This window comes from Odontesthes bonariensis, chromosome 12, assembly GCF_027942865.1.
Source record: "Odontesthes bonariensis isolate fOdoBon6 chromosome 12, fOdoBon6.hap1, whole genome shotgun sequence".
NCBI lineage: Eukaryota > Metazoa > Chordata > Actinopteri > Atheriniformes > Atherinopsidae > Odontesthes > Odontesthes bonariensis.
The window spans coordinates 11,393,957-11,416,266 of NC_134517.1; the positions used below are offsets into that span (position 1 = coordinate 11,393,957).

Sequence of the window (22,310 nt, forward strand, 5' to 3'; positions counted from 1 at the left end):
CTTTAATATTTCCTTTTCTTTCCTACTGCAATCTTGTGTGGGCAAGCATTTACAGAAAAAAACTCAAACACCTTGTTACTTTACAGAAACCGTGACCGTAACTGTGACATTCTTTGAACCACTTGCGAGCTCAGCCTCTCTGTTTCAAAAACCTGCAATTTTGAATGTTTATAATATAAATGTGTATCAGATCTGCTTATCTGTGTTCAAGCAAAGAATGAATCTTTTACCTCCAAGTTTCTGTCATATATTTGTGTCTAATAACCAAGTTCATAGCTACCAGAAACAAAACTCTTCTGATCTTCACACTGCCTTTTTTAGAACTGCTCTTGGGCAATTTGCAATACGCTATCAAGGTCCACGTCTGTGGAATCAGCTACCTGACCATCTGAAAAAATGTATTCATTTAACATAATTTAAAAAGTCTCTTAAAAGGCACTTCGTCAGTCAAACTACCTATCATCAAACATAATAAGTTATCTATAGTTATGTTGTTTGTTTATACATTGTTTTAATCCACTGTATTTTTTTCCTATTTTCATTCATTGTATTTTTATTATTTTTAATGATTCAGTTTTGTATGTGTTTATAATTTTTTCTTCTTATATTCACTGTATAATTACTCAGTTGTTTTTATTTTAATTTTTCAATTTTTAATTTTTCTATTTAATTGTTTCAGAAACAGAAGGACATGTGGGCAATAGGTTGAGGTTTTATTTTCTATAAAGGCTTCATATGGTCGAGAAACTGTGGCTAATCAAAAACATTCATGGAAAGAATTATTGTACGTAAACAGTTTAGTAGGCAGCATATTATGAAAAATATTTAATTCTTTTTTATTTCCCTTTATATTTCTACATTTTCTTATTGCACATTAATTTATATAATCAATTCCACCCTCCTATTTCCCCCATACATTTTTATGCATTCATCTTTCCTTTCGTTATTGATTTACAAATGTGTTCTGTTTTTGTGGCACTCCTAACATTCCGTAGCTTGAATTAATGAGTTTACTTTGACAATTGAGATAAAAGCTTAACAAAAATATCTTATTTTAGGCCTTGCCTTGGATACTCTTGTTACAACAAGTTGAAATGCCTTGTTTGATGCGTATTCTTTGACAGGATGACTTCTACATTCTCAATTTTCTGTTTTGTCAAGTTTACAGAAAATTGAAATCTCCGACATCTGTCATTATCTAAAAAAGATCATGAGAAGTTTTCCGTTTCATATTTGCGTTGATTTTATTCCTAAATGCAGTATTGTACTGGTACCATTGAAAATACATTAAGAGGAAACATATTCAGTGGAAGTAATCAGATTTACAAGAACAGACTGAGTTCTATACACAAATGATTGACAAACAACTTCCTGGATTAAAAATTTGCAAACAGGTGGAAGTTGTATTCTTTTTTTTTCCCTGGAAAAAGAGCCAGATTGAAGTAAATTGAAAGAAACTGTAACTTTCTGTTAGACACTGCATCTCATGGAAAGGTCTTAGATTTAACTGTGCATTACAACAAGACCACAGGGGTGTTTTTTAACCTTTGAAGAAGCAAAACTAAAAATTTTCATTCGAATTTTAGTCAACTTGAAACCATAAATGAGAGGATTCATAATGGGAGGTATGACAAGAAATTCTACTGCAACAAAGTTTTGAAGGTTTTGAGGTAAACTTTCGGAACCAAATCGCATTGTCATGACATCAAAAAGTATAGTCACGAGAAAGGTAAGTAAAGATATTAAATGTGGCACACATGTTTGCATGAACTTTGCCCTGTTTTCTATAGAATTAGCACATGTTTTAATGAGATACATGTAGGACCAAATAATGAAAAAACCATGAAATACATAGATGATTATTGATATATATGCAACTATGTTGTTAACTGTAGTTTCAGCTGGAAAACAAACCAATTTCACAACACTCCAGTTCACACAGTAGAGTCTGGAAATAAATTGGCTGCATAAATTCAGTCTTGATGTCAGAAAAATATTTGTTGCCATGATACAGAAAGGTGTTAACCAAGAAAAACACACCAACTTTACAACTTTTTGCTTTGACATAATAGAGTGGTACTCCAGTGGGCGACAAATAGCCAGATATCTATCATATGCCATGACTGCAAGAATGGACAGATCGCTGCAGGCAAAAGAGTACATCACCTGAGCCTGAACAAGACATCCACAATAAGAGATGGCATGAACAGGAGAGAGCAGATCCCACAGAAACTTGGGGTAGAAACCTGTTGTCCCATAAAGTCCATTCATGCAAAAAGCACACAGCAGAATATACATTGGTTCGTGAAGGCTGTTATCCAAGATAATGAACATAATGAGAGAAACATTTACCAGGATGATAATGCAGTAACACAGCAAGCTGAGAAAAAAGAGAATCGATCTGTAGTTTCTTGTTTCACTTAAACCTGAAAGAAAAAAAAATGAAATTACAGATACATTATTCATCATTGTTAGGAAATGTGTGCCTTTCCTTTGAAGGGGACTCTGCCGTTGCCCAGAGCGTCTGTAATCTTCACGTCGGAAGAATCTGATTTAGACAGCAGTATCACCAGAGCTGAGACTTCAAACCAGCCAATCAATGTTTTTTTCCATTCATTCAGCACAATGATTGGCTGGAAGCTCACTGCTGTGTAAATCAGTCTCTGGAAGATCAGGTGTTTCCTTTTTTAGTATTTTGCTATGTACTGTGCATTAAATCTAAAAAACAACAAAAAAAAAACCCTGATGCAGCCTGATAATGTTGACCAATGTTTAGTATTTAAATGATACTTGAAAGGAGAAAAGAAAGAGGGAGAGAGAGGAGAGAGGAAAATATAGCTTGAAATAACAGACATGAATGGAAAAAACAGGTAACCAACTGCTGCATCTGTGGAGAGAAAAGAAAGAAAACCGCGGCCATACACAGGATCATAAGGAACACTTCCAGAAACATAAATGGGGAGAAACACACAACAAACAAACAGCAATAACATCACTAGCAGCAAGTATATGAGAAGGAAAGTCACCGTAGTTACTGATTATTATTAAAGTCCCATTGTAACAGTGGGGTGAGCATGTGAGTGAATAAATACTTTTACACATGTGTGTCAATTATATGCCAAAGGTTTTTAATGAATTGTATATAGAAATGGGAGAAGGGGCCACAACCACACCCCGCCAAGAGATTAGGAGCAGACAGGAAGGGCCCCCTGACCCGGATAACCTGTAACCTGCAAGAGGCAAGGAAGAGAGAAAATTTGCAGCTTGTCACAGGAAAGCCATGCTCCAGCCCAGCGGACAGCAGAGGAAGGCCCCAGATATGGCCTCCACAGTCATGGAGCAAAGGAACCAGGGGCGATGGGCCTGCCAGGTGCCGTCTGCCAAGCCCGAGCCAAGCGCAGGATCAAGAGCCCCACGTGCCCGAGGACCACACCACCAACCAGCAGAGCCCTCCAAACCCGAAAGGGACCAGGCTACCCAAGCACCAAGGCAAAGTTGCCCTGGGTGTTAAGATCATGCTTGGCTGTTGTTGTGCTTTGGTTTCTGAGTCTTAGGAGCGTGAACAACACAAGCAGGCCAGCCCCAATCCCAGGCCCGTCAATAGACAACCATACTCACGATACAAGACACACATTAATATGGATACAAAGATATACAACCACATAGACAAAAAAACCCCGCTGACATCCAGGCATGCATTCACCTCCTCTGAGGTCCCCAGGGGCCACATACCAGCCACCCCAATGGAGCGATGCAGTGAGCCCAGACCAAGAACCAGATGATTAGTCCCCTCTTCTGGTCCCTCTGCTCAGTGCTTGTCACGCCCATGGACTCTCAGTTTTAGTTTCATGTTTTAGGTTATGTTTTTGTTTTCAGTCCATGTTTAGTTTTTAGTCATGTTTTAGTTTCCCTGCACTCAGTTAATTGGTTTCACTCACTTCACCTGTGTTTTTTCCCTCAGCTGCACTCACTCTCCAATCACTCTCACTCCCTATTTAGTTTCCAGTCTCCCCTCTCAGTTTGTCGGATCTTCGTTGCCATTCATGCTTGCCTTGTCGTCTCGTCCATGCTACCAGTTTTGTCCAAAGTTAAGTACTTATTTATTTATTCCATGCCATGTCCTTTTGTTTGTTTTGTTCATAGCTTCGTTTTTCTCCGGCTCAGCCACGTTTTATGTTGATACTTTGTTTTTTGTACAATAAACCAAGCCTTTGTTTTTGTAAGTCCGCATCCGTGTCCTCCCTCCTCAACCAAAACCTGACAGGGCTAAGCCTAAGTGTGGGAAGACCTCTCACCCATCACTCTTGCTCCCTGATGGTGTGTGTGGTAGAATACGACTTTATGATAGCCAAAGTGCCCCCCATTGAGAGAGAGGAAACCGTGGAACACTACTACCCGGCACGCCTACCCCCCAAAATCCTGTATGTGTGTCTGAGGTCTAGAAATGTCTAAGGTGGATTTAAACTGAAGAGCGGGCAGCCACTGAAACATCTCATGCATAGATCTGCCCCAAAATCCTATGTGAATGGGTGTGTGAAATGTAAGGGGAGCAAGAGGAGGAGGGGTGTAAGGATGTAAGGAGAAAATAAACGACCGGGAGTAATGAATCTCTAGGAAAAAACAAGACCCCAACTGGCTACAATAAGCACCCCCGTTCCTTGTGGTCCGCCACCTGGCAGAAAGACTCTGGATCTGCAGAGCCTGAGCCCAGAGCTACACCGCATCTCCCTGAAAGCAAGTTAAGTTTGTTATATGTAGATATATTTTTCAGATGTTAACTTATTTTTAAAAAAGTCAGAAAGAAATCCAAAATACTGTAACTTACTATTACTCAGATTTTGAATAAACAGTTTTGCTTAGACTTAACAGAAAAACATTACATTCATTAAACTTGATTAGAATGCAGGAAATTGCATCTAAAAAAAATTAATCCCCCCCAGCACCCTCTGGTGAAAATGTGTTCCTGCGTCCCTGCGCCTGAGCTATGGTGGCCGGGGAGTGACAGGTGTTTTCCATCACGACCAATTAAGGAGAGGCTTAAAAGGAGTCTGCTGCCACTCCTTCATCGCCAGTGTGGTAACCAATGTTGTATGTCTTGTACTCCCTTGGTCCCTGGCATTTTCTCTGAGAATTCTTACGTTTTCCTGTGCTCCTTCCCAGGTTACCTCTGTGCTCCTGTCTCCAGTTTTCTGAACATTGTTCAAGTCATGGTGCTGAGTTTCCAGTTTCCAAGTTTTCCTCACTTCCGGAGGTTCCTCGCTGGCAGCATCCTGGAGAAGCCCTCCTTAAAGCCTCCTTCCGGTCGCACCTTGCTCACCCTCCAAGCCACCCTTTTCTCGACCACTATCTCAAACCACCAATAACCTCCTAGATTCAGACCCCACTCATCTCCCCCTGGCGGCAAACCATCAAGTTCTCTTTGAAGACCCACTCCAGTGTTTCCAGTCCCAGACCGTTCCTCTCCACTATTCTAGTCCTCCAATAAACCATTCTAAATCTACTTCCACCTCCTGAGTGTGTTCTGCATTTGGGCCAAATCCTTTGAAGTCTTAAAACCATGACAGAACACACTGGCCAAGAAGACCCAGCAGACGCATTTAGGAGAGCTCTTTCAGGTCAAAAGCAACAACTCCAATCCCATGAGTCCACCCTCCGAGCCCTTTTTGATCAAAAGCAAGGAACCAACCAACAGATCCAACAAATAACTAGACTCCTGCAAGAATCCCGTGTAAAGACACCTTCCAGCCCATCAGATGGCGCCTCCAGTTCACCGGCCTCACAGTAGATCTTTCTTTCACGCGACTTCAGTTCTCCCAACCCGGAAAGGTTTTCTGGATACCTGTCTCTTTCCTCCCAGAATCCACAGTCCAGCCGATCTGACGGCTCCTTCAGTGATGTGCCTGCCCTGATGTGCAACTTGCTCGTGGTAATACTGCACCAACAATGTAGCAATGTGTCTGTTTTTAGGGATAATTATGATAACTGTATATGGGAACTCTCTGGGTGCATAGAACGTACAGAAACCAACCGACAGCAGTTAAAAGTCTGGACAGCACACCCTTTCCTTAACTGTCACATTGCGGGGGATAACAAATCTCTAATTAAAAAAACAGGATAATACCCCCACCTTTCCACTTACCGCTCAGGTCACGATCCGCTCGTACGACTTTGAAGCAGAGTATGTCCACACATGAGTCTGGTGTGTTGACGTTCAGCGAGGACTCAGACAGACGTATCAAACTGCTTTCCTTTTACAGACGTTGGTTCTGCACAAGCGTCTCTTGCTCATCACACTTGTTTAGTAGCGAGTTAGCGTTTCCCATAATCACAGAGGGCAGAAAAGGCTTGTACCTCCACTGTTGTGCCTCTTTGCCTTTAGTTTTGCTCCAGCTCTGCATCCACAGCACAGCTGTCTTAGCTCGGTTGGAATTGAATGTTTAATTCCGCATCCAATCCTTGACAGTGCCAACAGTTCTTCTCTTGTGTACACTGCTCTAGTACAGGTAGCAGTGCACACTGTCAAAAAATTAAAATAGAACGAAATGTAAATAAAAGCAGATCACTAAAAAATCACTAAAAATGTTTAAATAAAAACTAAAAACAAAATTGAGAGCTACACAGACTTGCGGCCGATAAGGCACTGGATATCTCCATCTCACATATGTGCAGGTCGAGTTATTATACCAACAGTCACCTGTGACCATGTGATGATAGGGTGCACGCCCCAATATAACACCTCCACGTCATCACGCAATGCCCCCCCAGGAACAAGTCCTGCCCCCCTGAGAAATGCACTGTCCATACAAAGAAAACTGGCCAGAAAAAAGGCCACGATTTATTATCTCTGTGTCTTGTATTGAGTTCGTTTTCTGGCCAGTTTTCTTTGGATGGACAGGGCATTTCTCAGGGGGGCAGGACTTGTTCCTGGGGGGGGCATTGCGTGATGACATGGAGGTGTTATACTGGGGCGTGCACCCTATCAAAACTGAATGCTGCCAACTCAATTGCTTGGTTTAATATTAGGGAGGCATCTTCTTAGCAGGAAGGAGGGATTAAGTAGGAGAGTAACCCCTGGTCCATCCGGATACCAATGCATACAAATCTGACTCACTGACAGGGCGTGGAGTTCACCCACTCGCTTTGCTGGCGTAATTGCCAGCAGAAATGCAGTCTTTGCAGATAGCCACCTGAGTTCTGCCTCTCCTATGGGTTCGAATGGGGGCCGACAATGACCTCAAAACCAACGTCAAGTCCCATGATGGTACCCCAGTTACCCTTGACGGCCTACGCTTCTGTGCGCCCCTCAAGAACTGACTAACCAGATAGTGTGAGCCCACTGTCTGGTTGTTCACTATGGCATGTCCACTTGGGCACTGCGCTCTAGCGCCTGCTGAGCAGCTGGCCCACACATGTGACCTGGAACCACTGGAAGAGAACGGAGAGTACGGCGACACCCTTCCGACAGAGGGGACTGCGCCAGCCAGACTTGGCAGCGTGCCAGTGTCACTGTTGACATCAACCTTCTGAGCTCCTTAGACATGAATGCAAAAGTCTGAAGGGATGCATCACTTAGGCTCTGAGCAGAGGGGTCTACACCAGATTCCTGCAGGATCTGAGACAGGCCCAGTATAAGGTGGGAAAAGGAATTACCAATACGGCCCATGCGTGCCGCTATATTATAAGTCCTAACAAGGAGATCATCGGTCAGCCTGTACTGAGGACGGGGACAGCGGGCATCAGGTCTGAGATCCTCATCGGGTGAGACTATCAAAGAAGCAATGGTAGGATCGACTGGGGCCATACGATCCAACCCATAGCTGCCTGCCTTCTGCATGGCTGCCAAATTCCTGCAATCACTGGTGTAGTGAGACAGTAATTTTGGATCTGCCCAGCAGCGCTGGAGCTCTACAATATAGGGCTTCAAAGGACGGACTGAGAAGCTACAGGCTGTGGCGTCTGCCTTAAAAAAGAACTCGAAGGAGCTGCTGTGATGGGAGCATCATCCAGCCCCAGGTGTGTGCCTCTGTGCGCCCCTCAAGAACTGACTAACCAGATAGTGTGAGCCCACTGTCTGGTTGTTCACTCTGGCATGTCCTGCCAAAATGGCCACCACATATACCTTTAAGGTTGTTGCACATCTGCCTGCATCCAATAATGACTGCAGGAAATGCAGAATGATGGTCACCGAGCAGTTCTCCGGCACCTCACCCTGCGTCTGGCACCACTGGGAGAAAAAAAAGCTTCCACCGATTAGCATAGAGTGACCTAGTGGAGGGAGCCCTGGAAGTTAACACAGTGTGGATTACCGACTGGTCACAGGATGCCAGGAGTGGGTCCTGGCTCCCAATGGCCAGACCCAAAGCTGAAGGCAATCCGGATTCGGATGCCATACGCGTCCCCCCAGCTGAGAGAGAAAGTCCTTCGAAGGCTTCATGGTTCCCCTTGGAGTAGTTTCAGCAGCACTGGAAACCATGGCCGCCCTGGCCAGTTGGGGGCCACCTTCTGTCACACTCTTTCCAGCGTCACACGAATGAGCGGAATTGGAGGAAAGGCATATAGAAGGTGGGGTGGCCAAGCATGAGCCAAGGCATCCTGTCCCAGAGGGCTGGTCCCCCCATCAGTGAGTACCAAATGGGGGGTAGATTCCTCCAAGGCCTCGGGACTCGACAGCAAGGACTGGATACCTTGATGTTCCTGCCCCTGTGCCACTTGGGATCCAAGTGAAGTGTGTTGACACAGATTTGAAGGGGCCGTAAGGAAAGGAGACCCAGGGAGATCACCATGGATGCTGTCATTAGCATACCCAGCAGCCTGAAAAAGAGGCTGTACCGCAATACTCTCATCGACAGTGAGTCGAGAGTCATGCCAAGGTAATCGACTTTCTGACTGGGTGTAAGACTGCTCTTGAAATAATTGACTGTGAGGCCCAGCAGCTCATAAAAATATGCGAGGGGCAAATGAGAGACAGAACAGCATCACCTTGAATTGGTACACCCGGCCCTGACAGGGCGAATCTCAGGAACTGCCTGTTGTGTGGAGCAATAAGCACATGAAAATAGGAATCTTTGAGATCTACTGACACAAACCAGGCCCCCTGTGCCACTGACTGGAGAACGTCTGCCATCTGCAACATTCAGAATGGCAGGACCTTTAAAAACCTGTTCAGCCCCCGCAGGTCCAGGATCGGGCGGAACCCGCCATCCTTTTTCAGAATCAAAAAATACACTGAATAAAACCCATTGAACCGTGTATACCTCTCGACAGGCTCAATGGTGTCTTTGTCTAAGAGGGTTGCCAGCTCCCTGCTGAAGGCGAAGGATTTTGCGGGATCTCTGACCTGGTTGCCGGTGTCGGAACTGCAGTGTGTATCCCTTGGACAGCGTGGGTACCACCTAAGGATCTGTGGTCTCCCTCTCCCAGTAGCTGATATGCTGTTGAGAGAAGCGCCCTACACCGGCCTGAGCATCAGCATCACCCCCGGCTCCTAGAGCCTTTAGGTGGGCGACCACCGGGGGCTGGTCATCTTGGCACCTGAAAAAATTGCTGGGAAGGAGCCCGCCAGCGCTGATCATAATGCCCCCGATATTGAGAGGACCTCAGCGGTGCACCTGGGCGAGCAGGTGGAATAGAGCGGCTGGGACCAGATGTCAAAAGATCCCTCTGCCTTGGGGCCTAAGATTTTAATTTATGAACAGACTGAGAAATTCCATTTATGCAAACAGTAATATGTAAGTGGGTCTTGAAGCAAGTACTCCTCTTTTGGGTGGATAGGACAGGCACAAAGAATATGACTCAGCTGAGCACAGTAGATGGACTCATCACACATCAACTTTCTCCTGTGCTCAGCCTGGGTGAAGTGGGCGCTGCATAACTGCATTGGTTCTTCTGGTTGTGGATAGCTAGAAGATGCTATGTTCATCAGCCATCCAGGGCAGATCAAACTTTCTTATCTTCATGACTTAGCACAATGATTCCTAACTGGGGGCTTGCCATCCCTGGATAGATGCTCTACTGATGGATGCTCATCACAGATGAAACTAAGGAAAATAAGCCAGACCTGTGCAAAACAACAGAAGGACATTCAAAAGTCATATTTTCCCAAAAAATTGCAATAAGCAACTGAAACATTTATATTTCTTCAGTGTACACATTTATCCTTATCCATGTTCCACAATATTCCATCCATCATTCAATATTGATATGAGTTTTCTTACTAAGAGCAATAAAATACACAACCCCTCTGGGACCTCTAGATGGCAATAGGAAGAAATTACAGGAAAAAGTGCTTTGAAATTTCATAGTATATTGTTTCAGTGCATAACACAGAAATGCTGTTCTACAATTAGCAGATACTGTATGAATATTTTGCACAATACTTTACTCTTGTTGACAACTTAAAATAATCTCTTTATGCAAAACCTTTCAGAGACTGTCCCGGCTAGCCGCCTCAAAGTTACTTGGACCCAAGAGCAGACACTGAAAACAGGGAGTATAAAAGTTAACAAAGTTTATTGGATGGAGGAGGTGCTTGTAGACTCTCTGAGGTAGGAGAGAGACAATTAGGAAGGGTTCGAATGATGATTATTCCAGATGTAATGGCTGCTTTCATCCTTACAAGGTCCAGGAGGGAATCCTGAGGCTAATCAAAAACATCTGTGCAAATGTATTATTCAGAAGCTATGATAGAAAAAACTGTACATAGAAGTTTGCTTTGTTTACACCTAATGTGGTCAACAGCATGTTATACAACAGTCCTATCATTCCATAGAATTAAAGAGTTTACTTTTACAATTAAGATATAAACTAAGCAAAAAATATTTAATTTTGCTGCTTATAATCTGTCTTTGATCTTGTTACCACAAGATCAAACATCTTGTTTTGTTATAATTTGTAGGATTTTTACAGGTCAGACCCAGTGATGAGCAGAAACAAAAAAGTAAAGAGGTAACAGATTTATTTAAGGAGGAACAAAAAGCAGGAATATGCTTGAGGACACACAGATGAGTCCAGGGAATCACGGACATGGTGTGTTATCCGTTTAAGGGACATGACCGGTCTGGTGCAGTGCAAAAACTAAGGCTGGTTCTGCCAGAAAACAGCCAACATGCAGTGATATAGGCAGTAGTGGCTCCAGGTGTCTGTGGCTCTGTGATCCAACACCACTGAATATTCTGTAACAGGCAAGGCTTCTGTTGATAAGCAAGAGAACACACATAAATTTGTTCCTGAAAAAAACTCTCAAAAGACAAAAGCTCAAAAACTAAGAAGTTAGGAATTTTATGAAAGTTGTATTTGTTTTTTCCCAAATTGAATGAAATGGTAACTTTATGTTAGAAAGTGTCTTAGATTTAACTGTGACTTACAACAAGACCACAGGAGTGTTTTTTAACCTTTGAAGAAGCAAAACTAAAAATTTTCATCCGAATTTTAGTCAACTTGAAACCATAAATGAGAGGATTCATAATGGGAGGTATGACAAGAAATTCTATTGCAACAAAGTTTTGAAGGTTTTGAGGTAATTTTTTGGAACCAAATCGCATTGTCATGACATCAAAAAGTATAGTCACAAGAAAGGTAATTAAGGATATTAAATGTGGCACACATGTTTGCATGAACTTTGCCCTGTTTTCTATAGAATTAGCACATGTTTTGATATGATACATGTAGGACCAAAAAATAAAAAAAACCATGAAATACATAGATGATTATTGTTATATTTGCAACTATGCCATTAATGGTACTTTGTGATGAAAAACAAGCAAGTTCAACGATACTCCAGTTCACACAGAAGAGTCTGGAAATAATTTGGCTGCATAAATTCAATCTTGATGTCAGAAAAATATTTGTTGCTATAATGCAGAATGGTGTTAACCAAGAAAAACACACCAACTTTACAACATTTTGCTTTGACATAATAGAGTGGTACTCCAGTGGGCGACAAATAGCCAGATATCTATCATATGCCATGACTGCAAGAATGGACAGATCGCTGCAGGCAAAAGAGTACATCACCTGAGCCTGAACAAGACATCCACCATAAGAGATGGCATGAACAGGAGAGAGCAGATCCCACAGAAATTTGGGGTAGAAACCTGTTGTCCCATAAAGTCCATTCATGCAAAAAGCACACAGCAGAATATACATTGGTTCGTGAAGGCTGTTATCCAAGATAATGAACATAATGAGAGAAACATTTACCAGGATGATAATGCAGTAACACTGCAAGCTGAGAAAAAAGAGAATCGATCTGTAGTTTCTTGTTTCACTTAAAACTGAAAGAAAAAACATTGAAATTACAGATACATTATTCATCATTGTTAGGAAATGTGTGCCTTTCCTTTGAAGGGGACTCTGCTGTCTACCAGTGTCTGTACTCCTCTCTCTTTTTTATCTGATGTAGACAGCAGTATCACCAGAGCTGAGATTTTAAACGCAGCCAATCAATGTTCCTTTTTTTTTTTTCCTTTCGGCCCATTGAGCACAGGCTGGAAGTTCGATGTTGTAGAAATTCACTGGTGATTCCTTTTTTGGTACGTTGCAGTGTCGTTTGCATTAAATCTGGAAAACTAATTCCTAATTTAGGTGTGTGCGCAAGTAAGCCATATTCTTCACTTTCTCTTATATAATTCTATACATTTTCTCTTGGAATAAATTAAGTAATCTTTAATTTAATTTGATTTAATTTCATTATAAGGTTATACATAAGTGAATGTATCTAAAGATGTGTCTTTCAGTGAGCCATTCAGATTTGCACAGGAAACTAATGTATCTTTCCAAGGATACCCTGCTAATTTCCTTGTTACCTCTGCCAAGCTTTAATTCACATGATGCTGCACCTTGGAAGTTGAAACTTTTTTGATCTTGATTTTTATTTTGTTATTAAACCTCAAGTCTCATCTCAGTTTGTATAGTTTACTTAATTGAAAAAATAATTGAGCTAATAATGCTCCTCTAGTACATTGCTTAATGTTTTATATTCCATTAAGGAATTTACTTGGTGTTTGTAAACTTTCTATGAGTCAGAAGTTAGAAATTCTGACATCACATATCAGAGGTCATAGGTCATATATATATTGTCCAAATATGCAACTTACATAGATAGATCTTACTATTTATACTGTATTTTGTACTGTGTTACCTGAGAGATATCAACAGCTGAAACCAGCTGTTTATTTTTTTTAAGTAGCTGGACCATATCTGTAGATTGAGTTCATTTTGCCGCTTTTCGTTGCTCTTTTTCAGTGTTGAAATCGATAGCTTTGTTTCTCCAATCTTTATTCGGCTGCAGGGTAACTTTTGCAGCGTGCTCATCAAAGGTTGACTCTTAGATATAATTGTTTTCTCACTTTCTTCAACACTGGTGATACTACATTTGTTATCTTCTCAGGTTACTTTTTTTTTTACTGTCTTTTTGTTTCTTACTGTTCTGATGATTTTGATCTCCCTTATTAAGTCACACTCCATGTTTTCATCTAGCAGCAGCTCGACATTTTTGGGTTTCTTGTTCATGCCAATTCTAGGGGTGTATCTGTTTGGCAAATGAATTGGAGGAGTCAGATGCTTGATAAGACCTTAAAGGAGAGACTTAAAGAGGTTAATGCATGTTGTATCAACTCAAGGCTCTGTCTTATTCAGTTTTGTGTGATCCTTAGAATCCACAATTGATCATCCTAAACATGTTGGGAACTTCAGTGTAAAAGTCTTTTCCTATGGTTTAATTACAGGCAACAATATTAATTCTGACGTGGAAGAATAAAATCGCAAATGTTAAGTTATGGCTCTGAAAAATGACACCCTTCAACTTTAAATAAGGTTGAGCCAGAATTTAATAACCTTAGAAACAACCCGTACTAGACGATTCTTTCATTACAAACTATTTATTTCTTACTTTCACCTTTGGCTTTCATTTCCCATTGCACACTGTCAGATTCTACTGAGTATGAGGGAGGGAGGGGTTATTATCGTGATATTTTCTGTGTTAGTTTGGCTTATATGTGTTGTAATTTTTCTCTTTTTTTTCATTAAATGTGTTCTATTGTCCTACATTGCATAACTTTCCCCCTTTCTTTTATTCAAGCAAGTATATTTGACAAAAATGGTGTTACTTGGATACTGAAATATGTTTCTGTCATCACTCAGCTCTTATAGTTGCACTAGACAAAAAAGTGCTTTTCTGTCTAGCCTGTAAGTTATTCCTCTTCATATTTAAGACTGAACATGATTTATTTGATGTCAGAAGTTGCTGTGAAGTATAAGAAAATAAAGGTAATTTAAAAATGTAATACTAAGACCTCAGATAAATTTCTCTGCTCTTTCTTCTCTGAATTCTGTAAATATAGCGAATGTTAATAAAAGCACAAGTTACAATAAAGCAAAGTAGGATATTCCAAAATACATATTTAAACATGGTGTGACATCTGTGTAGATCCATTTTGCCAGCAGGGGAAGTCATTCATCCTTAAATGAGTGCAAGGTCACTTGAAAATGTAAAGAAAGCAGAAGTTTTTTTTTTTGTGTTATGTAAATTCATTATCTTCTCTCAACAATTTTCTGACTGACATTGACAAATTCAAGTGTAAGAGGATTTGAAATCTTTAACCTTCAAGGAATTCCAAATTTTGGCAGGTAAATATAAGTATAGAACCTATTTCTGTTGTTTGTCAAAGTAGCTTGATTGACTCATATTTTTTGTGAATATCTAAACAGCAAAGTTAGCAATAAACAGTAAAACTATTTATGCATTTTTTTTGTATATAATAAATTGGAGGCCTTCATCCTCTTTTCATTATTTTTCCTATGTGCAGCCTCATGTTTGGCTCTTGGCACATGAACACATCTCTTTGCAGGGTTTCCTTTGAATCAGTGACATCTTTTGTGCAAAATGGAATCAGAATAGATGCACAACATAAGTTCTCCAAAAATCATGGTAAGCATCCTCAATAACATACAAAATATTTTTGTTTTTCCTTCACAAGGGACATTATCTAAAGTTCCCAATTCCATTTTCCCTCAGCCTAAATGAATTCATGCTTCGTCGCATTTATTAAGTTGATTTAGAACTCAAGTGTTTTTGTTCCAGAATAATCCAAGAAAGCCTTCTTTAAGTTTCCATCCTCTTTAATGACACATGTAATAACAGATTCAGATCATAATCAAATCAGAACAAAAATAAATGAACAATGATGTTGAAAATACTTTGTCTCTATCTGATCACTTACTCTCAGAAAAAGCTCATGTTACTTATTATATACTTTTTTCTGAGGCGTTTTTGCCTTTTTTCTTTGCTTAGGGTTTGAACACAACAACATTCTCAGTATAGGTTTTCTAATTTCTGGTAACTTTAAGCCATACACAAGAGGGTTCAGAATAGGAGGAATAACAACAAACTCAAGTGACAGAATGACTGCAACAAATGGATTCAGCTCCTCCAGGTTAATTCTACTCAGGGCAATGTCACAAAACCCAGCAATAGAATAGTTGACAAAAGTAACAATGTGTGGCAAGCAGCTTTGCATGACTTTTCTCTTGAACTCTGAGGAGTGTTTCCTACAAACCAGTAAAATTCTTACATATGTATACAGGACAAAAGCCAGGGACAGAAAGACTGAGCTTATGCTGAGAAACATGCCAACTAAGTTATTGAGCACAGTAGGGACACATGACAATTTTACAACAGGCCAGTTGGCACAGAATACCTTTGGTATCTTGTTGCCACACAGTGGAAGTCTGGAGGCCAGATAAACACAGGTTAAAACAGGAAAAGCTGGATAGATCCACGCTAAGGCAAGCAATTGAGTGACCATCCTGGAGCTCATTTTGTTGTGATAATGTAAAGGTTGGCACACGGCAACATACCGATCATATGCCATTATGCTCAAAATGGTGAGCTCATTTGATGCATAGCTATAGATTACATAAATCTGAGTGAAACATGCTGGTCGTGATATTAAATGAGTATCAGATAGAAGGTCTCTTAGAAATCTAAGAAAAAATCCAGCAGAGCCATACAGAGAGTTAAGCGAGAGACACATGATGAAAATATACATGGGCTCATGTAGACCTTTCTCTCGTGATATTACAACTATGATGACAAGATTGGCAGAGATAATGAAAGCAAACACCAAGAAACACACAACAAAGGTTGGGTAACAGTAATTGCCTATGTTCACAAACATTGTGAGGTTAAAATAAGAGGTATTAGAAATGTTTTTCATTGACGCCATATACAATGTTAAACTGTCAAATGATTATCCCCAAAACAGTTTTGAAGTAGTTGCAGCTACTAGTTCTTGATTAGTCACTGGTTTGGATGTTAAGTAAGGCAGTCACAGGTATGTGTGTGTGGAGTCAGACAAGAGAACAGAAAATATTTTCAAAATGATGAATAAAACAAGATGCAAGTAAGAAACCTGTATTGCAATGAGACCCAAAGACAGCAGAGTTAATTACAGTCTCAGTTGAGTTGAATGTAAAAATTCTGTGGTTGTAAAGTCTCACCGTAGACTCGTGTTGTCTGTGTGTGGTCGGTGGCACAGAAGGTGACCACTGAGGATACACAGGAGCTGATGAGGGTGTATTTAACTTGTCGAACTATGTGACGTAACCATAGTTATTGCTCCTCTGTGGCTCTAAAATTGTGTTTCCCATTATCCATACCAACATCATTCTGATATTTTCTTTACCAAAACCTGAACATGGGTTTATATGGCAAAGCAAATCTGATTATGAAATTCCTGCTTACATTAGATGACTAGATTAGATTCAACTTTATTGTCATTGCACAGAGTACAAGTACTGAGACAATGAAACGCAGTTAAGCAGAAGTACAAAGAAGCAGAAAGTGTTTATTATGTGCATGTGCAGGAAGAGCAGCATACATATATAAAGAAAAAGTTTCAGAATGAATGCAGAAAAGTTGTCGAATGAGAATGAATTACATGTGTTGGCAAGAACAACATGTTTGTACCAGAAGCCATCTCATTTCAGTTTGGTGGCGTACAGGTGAACAGCCCATGTGAAGATCCAAAGAGGCAGAGTATATAAGTTAAAAATAGAGTTGTAAAACTTCTTTATCTGCATTGGAAAGAGACTATGGAACAGAACAGAAAGTCTCGGCTCGGGTATCCGATGGTTAAAACATAAAGTAAAAAATATCCCCCTGACATATCATCAAATGATAGCCAGTGGGTTCCCAGTTTGTCCTCTTTGTAAATTTTGGCATGTTTCCTCAATTCCTTCATGTTTGTTTTTCATTTTATTGATCCATGCATTTATCTGTGCAAGGGCGAAACCATAGTGTAGATATTGGGGGGGTCCAAATTAGAACTGCAGACCATATTCCAGCGGAGGGTCTGGGGGTCCTCCCCCAGAAGATTTTTAATTTCTTAGATGCCATTTCCTGCATTCTAGTGCATTTTAGGGTGACCTGTACAAATCCTAAACCCATGAAATATATACTGTATAGAACAGTAGATTTCAGCCCTTGGTCCAAATGTGAGCCCTTCTGAAAATATTTATATTGAAAATGTTGTACAATTTTCATATAGGTGTATTGATAAAGATGTGCTTGTATAGAATATAGTTTTTAAGAAATGCAGTATATGACCAATTAACAAGTTACAATTCAAAGCTCGTTTGCACAATATCACATGCTCTTCCAGGATCTGACGATACACCACAGACCACACAATTCCCAATTTGTGTTTTAAGCTGTAGCTTACTGTCTCTTCCACAGAAATACATGTAAATAAGAAAAAAAACCTTGTTATTGTTGTTGTTATTCGTAGTAGTAGTATTAGTCGTAGCAGCAGTATTTTAATTCATTATCTGTTTTGTTTGGTCCTCAAAACTGTGGTGCTTGGAGTGACAACCGTTCAAACGAATCCGCAACTTGACATTCTGGGCTAAACCAAGTTCACAACGGGGGAAGGGGCTCGCAATGTTTTTTCCCTTGATTGTTTGGTTGATTCGTTCTCGTTTCCCACATTGAAAGTAAATGTGGAACAGCAAGGGACTGATCTAGGAAAGAAGGAGGACTTTTATATGTCACATACTAGACAAAATATTGGAGGGGGGGGGGGTTCTGTGGCGTACAGCAGACGCCCCATGTACAGAGGCTATAGTCCTCGCTGCAGCTGGCCCCGGTTCGAATCCTGCATCGGACGGCCCTTTGCTGCGTGTTATTCCCCCTCTCTCTCTGCCCCCTGCTTCCTGTCTCTCTTCACTGTCCTATACAATAAAGCAGGGGTATTCAACTAAAATTTAAAGAGGTCCAGTTGGACAATTTCTTGAAGCAAAGGTCCGGAAGATCATAATGTCTAACCATTTAGTGTGATATATATTTAAGTTTAGTGTGACATATATTTAAGTAGCCAAGTAGTTGTAGCAACATCTGCATGTAATCAAAACCTGACGGTTAAATCAAATGAATTCAGTACAATTCAAAAACTTTTTGACAATAATTATTGTCACGTAACATAGAACTGAACATGTATGTATGACTGCAGATAAGTATAATGTTCTCGATCATAGCAGGGGCTCCATCTGTGGTTATTGAAACCACTTTTTTTGGCTCTATTCCTCTCTTTGTTAACATTTCCTTTATGGCCAGGTAGATGTCTTCTCCTCTTGTACTGGTCTGAAGGGGAGTGACACCTAACAGGTCTTCACAGAACGCTTTCTGGACTGGTCATATTGGGCTCTGAGACCACTTATTTTCTGTGATCTCACTTCAGATTTGAGTGGGTATGTTTGTTCAAAACCTTTATGTTTTGTCTCATAATGGTGTTTCACATTGGCACTTATAAAAAGTGCCACTCTCTGAACATATGAGACACAAAGTTTTAATGCTCCCAGTGGGAAGTATGAACAGAAATGAGTCTGTCCATTCCGGATTAAATGCTCTATTTTCGCTGTCCACTTTTCTTTTTTTGGAGAGCACCATTTGTTACTTAATTTTCTCTACCTTTCTCCGGCTCCGTCGTTCGTTTCTCTCCCTTTCTCCGTCTCACTCCTGTTTCTCTCCCTTTGTCCGTCTCACTCCTGTTTCTCTCCCTTTGTCCGTTTCACTCCTGTTTCTCTCCCTTTCTCCGTCTCATTCCTGTTTCTCAACTTTCTTCAAGTCAGTCGTCTGTATATCTCCCTTTGTTTTCTCTAACTGTATGCTATCTATCGTCTTTTCATGTGTAACTTCACTCAATCTCCTTTCTGTCTGCACTGTAGGTTCGCAATGTTTACCGCCTGTAATGCACAGACTTGATTGGCTGAGTAGTATCACGTGGGATTGGTCTGTGCGTTTCCACACCAGCTAAACTGCTACCGTAAAGACTGCAAAAGCTGCGCCGGTTAAAATGGAAGCGCGCCGTCAGGTTTTATCACAGCAGCTAAACTGCTACCGTAAAGACTGCAAAAGCTGCGCCGGTTAAAATGGAAGCGCGCAGTCAGGTTTTATCACAGCAGCTAAACTGCTACCGTAAAGACTGCAAAAGCTGCGCCAGTTAAAATGAAAGCACGCCGTCAGGTTTTATCATAACCTTCTGTTTTTGGCCGGTTAGGTCCGGGTCCGTATGGGACGGCTTTGCGGTCCGGACCCGGACCGCGGTCCGCCAGTTGGTGACCTCTGAAATAAAGGCATAAAAAGCCCAAAAAATATTTAAAAAAAAAAAAAAAAAAAAAAATATTGGGGGGGACAGATTGGTACTTTCCCAACATTGGGGGGGGACCTGTCCCCCTCAATGTCTATGGTGGTTACGCCCCTGTATCTGTGCATCCACTCCTGTCACAGCCACAGCTGCTACTCCAGTGCCTGCTTAATGTTTCTTTTCTTTTCCTAGTTTTCCTTCTACCACCAGGAGGAGGGGATGTCATTCTGCCCTGACACCAGTTTTCTATTGTTTCTTAATTATGTTCCATGTATAAATACTTGGTTAGCTTCCCAATTCTTTGCCAGATAGTTAGCATTATCAGTGTTATTCTGGTAGTCATGGTTAAAACCTTTGTCTTTTATTTTTTTGGATTTACGTCTTGGATTACGCTTTACATTTTGAATATATACTTACTTATTTGTTTGTATTACCTGTGCCTGAGCTCACCTGTGAGTTTTGTTGGTTACCTGCTTCAGTCAACTCCACAGGTGTTCTGAGTGCAAGTTCGCAATAAAGATAATCTTTGGAATCTACTTCACCCGTTTCTGTGTCTCCGCTCCGGGGTCCACGCTTTCATCAAAATGTGACAGAACTATCTGAAAAAATGGATTCCGCAGATCCAAAGTGTTGTGGACGAGGCATTGGCATCGGCTCAGGGCGCCTTATCGGGACAGCATGCTCAAGACCTCAGGGGCATAATGGGTATTAGAACTTTGAAGGTAGGTCAGTTTTTTGTGGTCGGTCCAAACTATAAAAGGGGTCTCAGATCCCTCCAGCCAGTGCCTCCACTCTTCCAAAGCAAGGACGACCGCCAACAGCTCACGATTACCCACATCATAAGTACGCTCTGCTGGGGAAAGACGACGTAAAAAGTAGGCACAGGGACGTAATCTCTGGTTTGAGTACTGAGAGAGCACCGCTCCCACACCATTGTCTGAGGCATCCACCTCCACAACGAACTGTTTTGTGGTGTCAGGGTGAATGAGGACAAGTGCAGATGTAAACAGTGTCTTGAGTCTTTGGAAAGCCCGTGCTGCCTCTGTAGACCAAGCTAATGGGAGAGAAGTGGAGGCGAGTTGGGTGAGAGGTGCGGCCACTTTACTAAAATCTCTAATAAAGCGCCGGTAGAAATGAGCAAACCCAAGAAAACGTTGGAGCTGTTTGCGGTTCTCCGGCACCGGCCATTCAACTACTGCCTGGACCTTGACTGGGTCAGAGCGAATCTGTATCTTCTCAATGATGAAGCCTAAAAATGAATTAGACTGAACATGAAACTGACATTTTTCGGCTTTGACAAAGAGTCTGTTCTCCAGCAGTCTTTGGAGGACTAACCTGACATGCCTGTAGTGCTCCTCTTGATTGCGAGAAAAAAAATAACTAATTTCATCCAAATAAACGAAAACAAAACGGTTAAGCAAATCACGGTGCACATCTTTATCCAAAGATTGGAAAATGGCAGGGGTGTTACTCAAACCAAAAGGCATAACCAAGTATTCAAAATGGCCAAGAGGAGTATTGAATGGCGTCTTCCACTCATCCCCCTCCCGAATGCGAACAAGATGATAAGCATTACGTAGGTCTAGTTTAGTGAAAACTGTGGACTGGTGAAGGGAGTGGAAAGCAGAATCCAGTAGTGGTAAAGGATACTTATTCTTGACTGTTGTAGCGTTGAGGCCACGATAATCAATACATGGGCATAAGGTCTTGCCCTTTTTGGACACAAAGAAAAAACCAGCACCCACAGGGGAGGAAGAGGGGTGAATCACAACAGCTGCCAAAGACTCCTGAATGTACCTCTCCATTGTTTCTCTCTCAGGACGAAACAGATCATACAAATGGCGAGAGGGAAAAGGAGACCCAGGCAGAAGGTCAATACCACAGTCATAGGGACGGTGTGGGTGGGGGGGGAGCTGTTTGCTAAATACCTCAGCCAGGTCATGATAGCATTTAGGGACCCCAGAAAGATCACGTGAGTCAGGAGGACCTACAGAAGACGACAAAAGAGGAACTGCTGACTTTAGACAGTTGCTGTGGCATGCCACACTCCAACTAATTATGGTGCTTTGTGCCTAATCAATGTGTGGATTATGGAGTCTAATGCCCCTTTTCCACCGAACAGTTTTGTACCAACACAGCTCTACACGGTCCCACTCTACCCTGGTTGGGAGCTTTTCCACCGCGGGTTGAAGGTTGGACCCGTTACAATTTTGAGCCCCGGCAAGTACCTGCTTCAGAGGTGGGTCTAGTAGGTACTTGTCGGTGCTAAAACGTCACATGATCAGTGCTGTCCACTGATTGGTCAGGTGAAATTACGTCATACGTACGTCACCGAAGCTCGGGGAGCTTTATGTATGAAACACCCGCCATGTATGAAAACACAACTGCGAGAGAACCAGAGAATAAACAGAATTATGAAGATGGAAGACCAGAGAAAGAAAGCCAACCCATGGACAGTGAGCGAGGTGCAGACCTTTCTGTGTGTGGTGGCTGAGGACCGCGTGCAGAAGGAACTGGACGGAGCGACATGAAATGAGAAGGTGTTCCAGGATATAACCAAGCTGATGGCTAGCCATGCTATCACCGGAATTCTCAGCAGTGCCGAGACAAGCTGAAGAGCTATTACCGGCAGGTAAAGGACCACAACAGCCGGAGTGGGTCAAACCGAAA

General features: G+C 41.6%; 2 protein-coding genes and 1 pseudogene across 2 annotated transcripts; all 3 read right to left on the reverse strand.

Moving 5' to 3' along the window:
- Positions 1 to 1,503: 1,503 nt before the first annotated feature.
- Positions 1,504 to 2,469, reverse strand: LOC142395940 (olfactory receptor 5F1-like). The gene has a single exon (XM_075478491.1). It carries the CDS (start codon positions 2,467 to 2,469, stop codon positions 1,504 to 1,506), a length of 966 nt encoding a protein of 321 aa, XP_075334606.1.
- An 8,879-nt stretch (positions 2,470 to 11,348) lies between these two features.
- LOC142395941 (olfactory receptor 5F1-like) lies at positions 11,349 to 12,315 on the reverse strand (annotated as a pseudogene).
- A 2,921-nt stretch (positions 12,316 to 15,236) lies between these two features.
- Positions 15,237 to 16,214, reverse strand: LOC142395942 (olfactory receptor 4B13-like). Its single transcript, XM_075478492.1, has one exon. It carries the CDS (start codon positions 16,212 to 16,214, stop codon positions 15,237 to 15,239), a length of 978 nt encoding a protein of 325 aa, XP_075334607.1.
- Between the last annotated feature and the right edge of the window lie 6,096 nt (positions 16,215 to 22,310).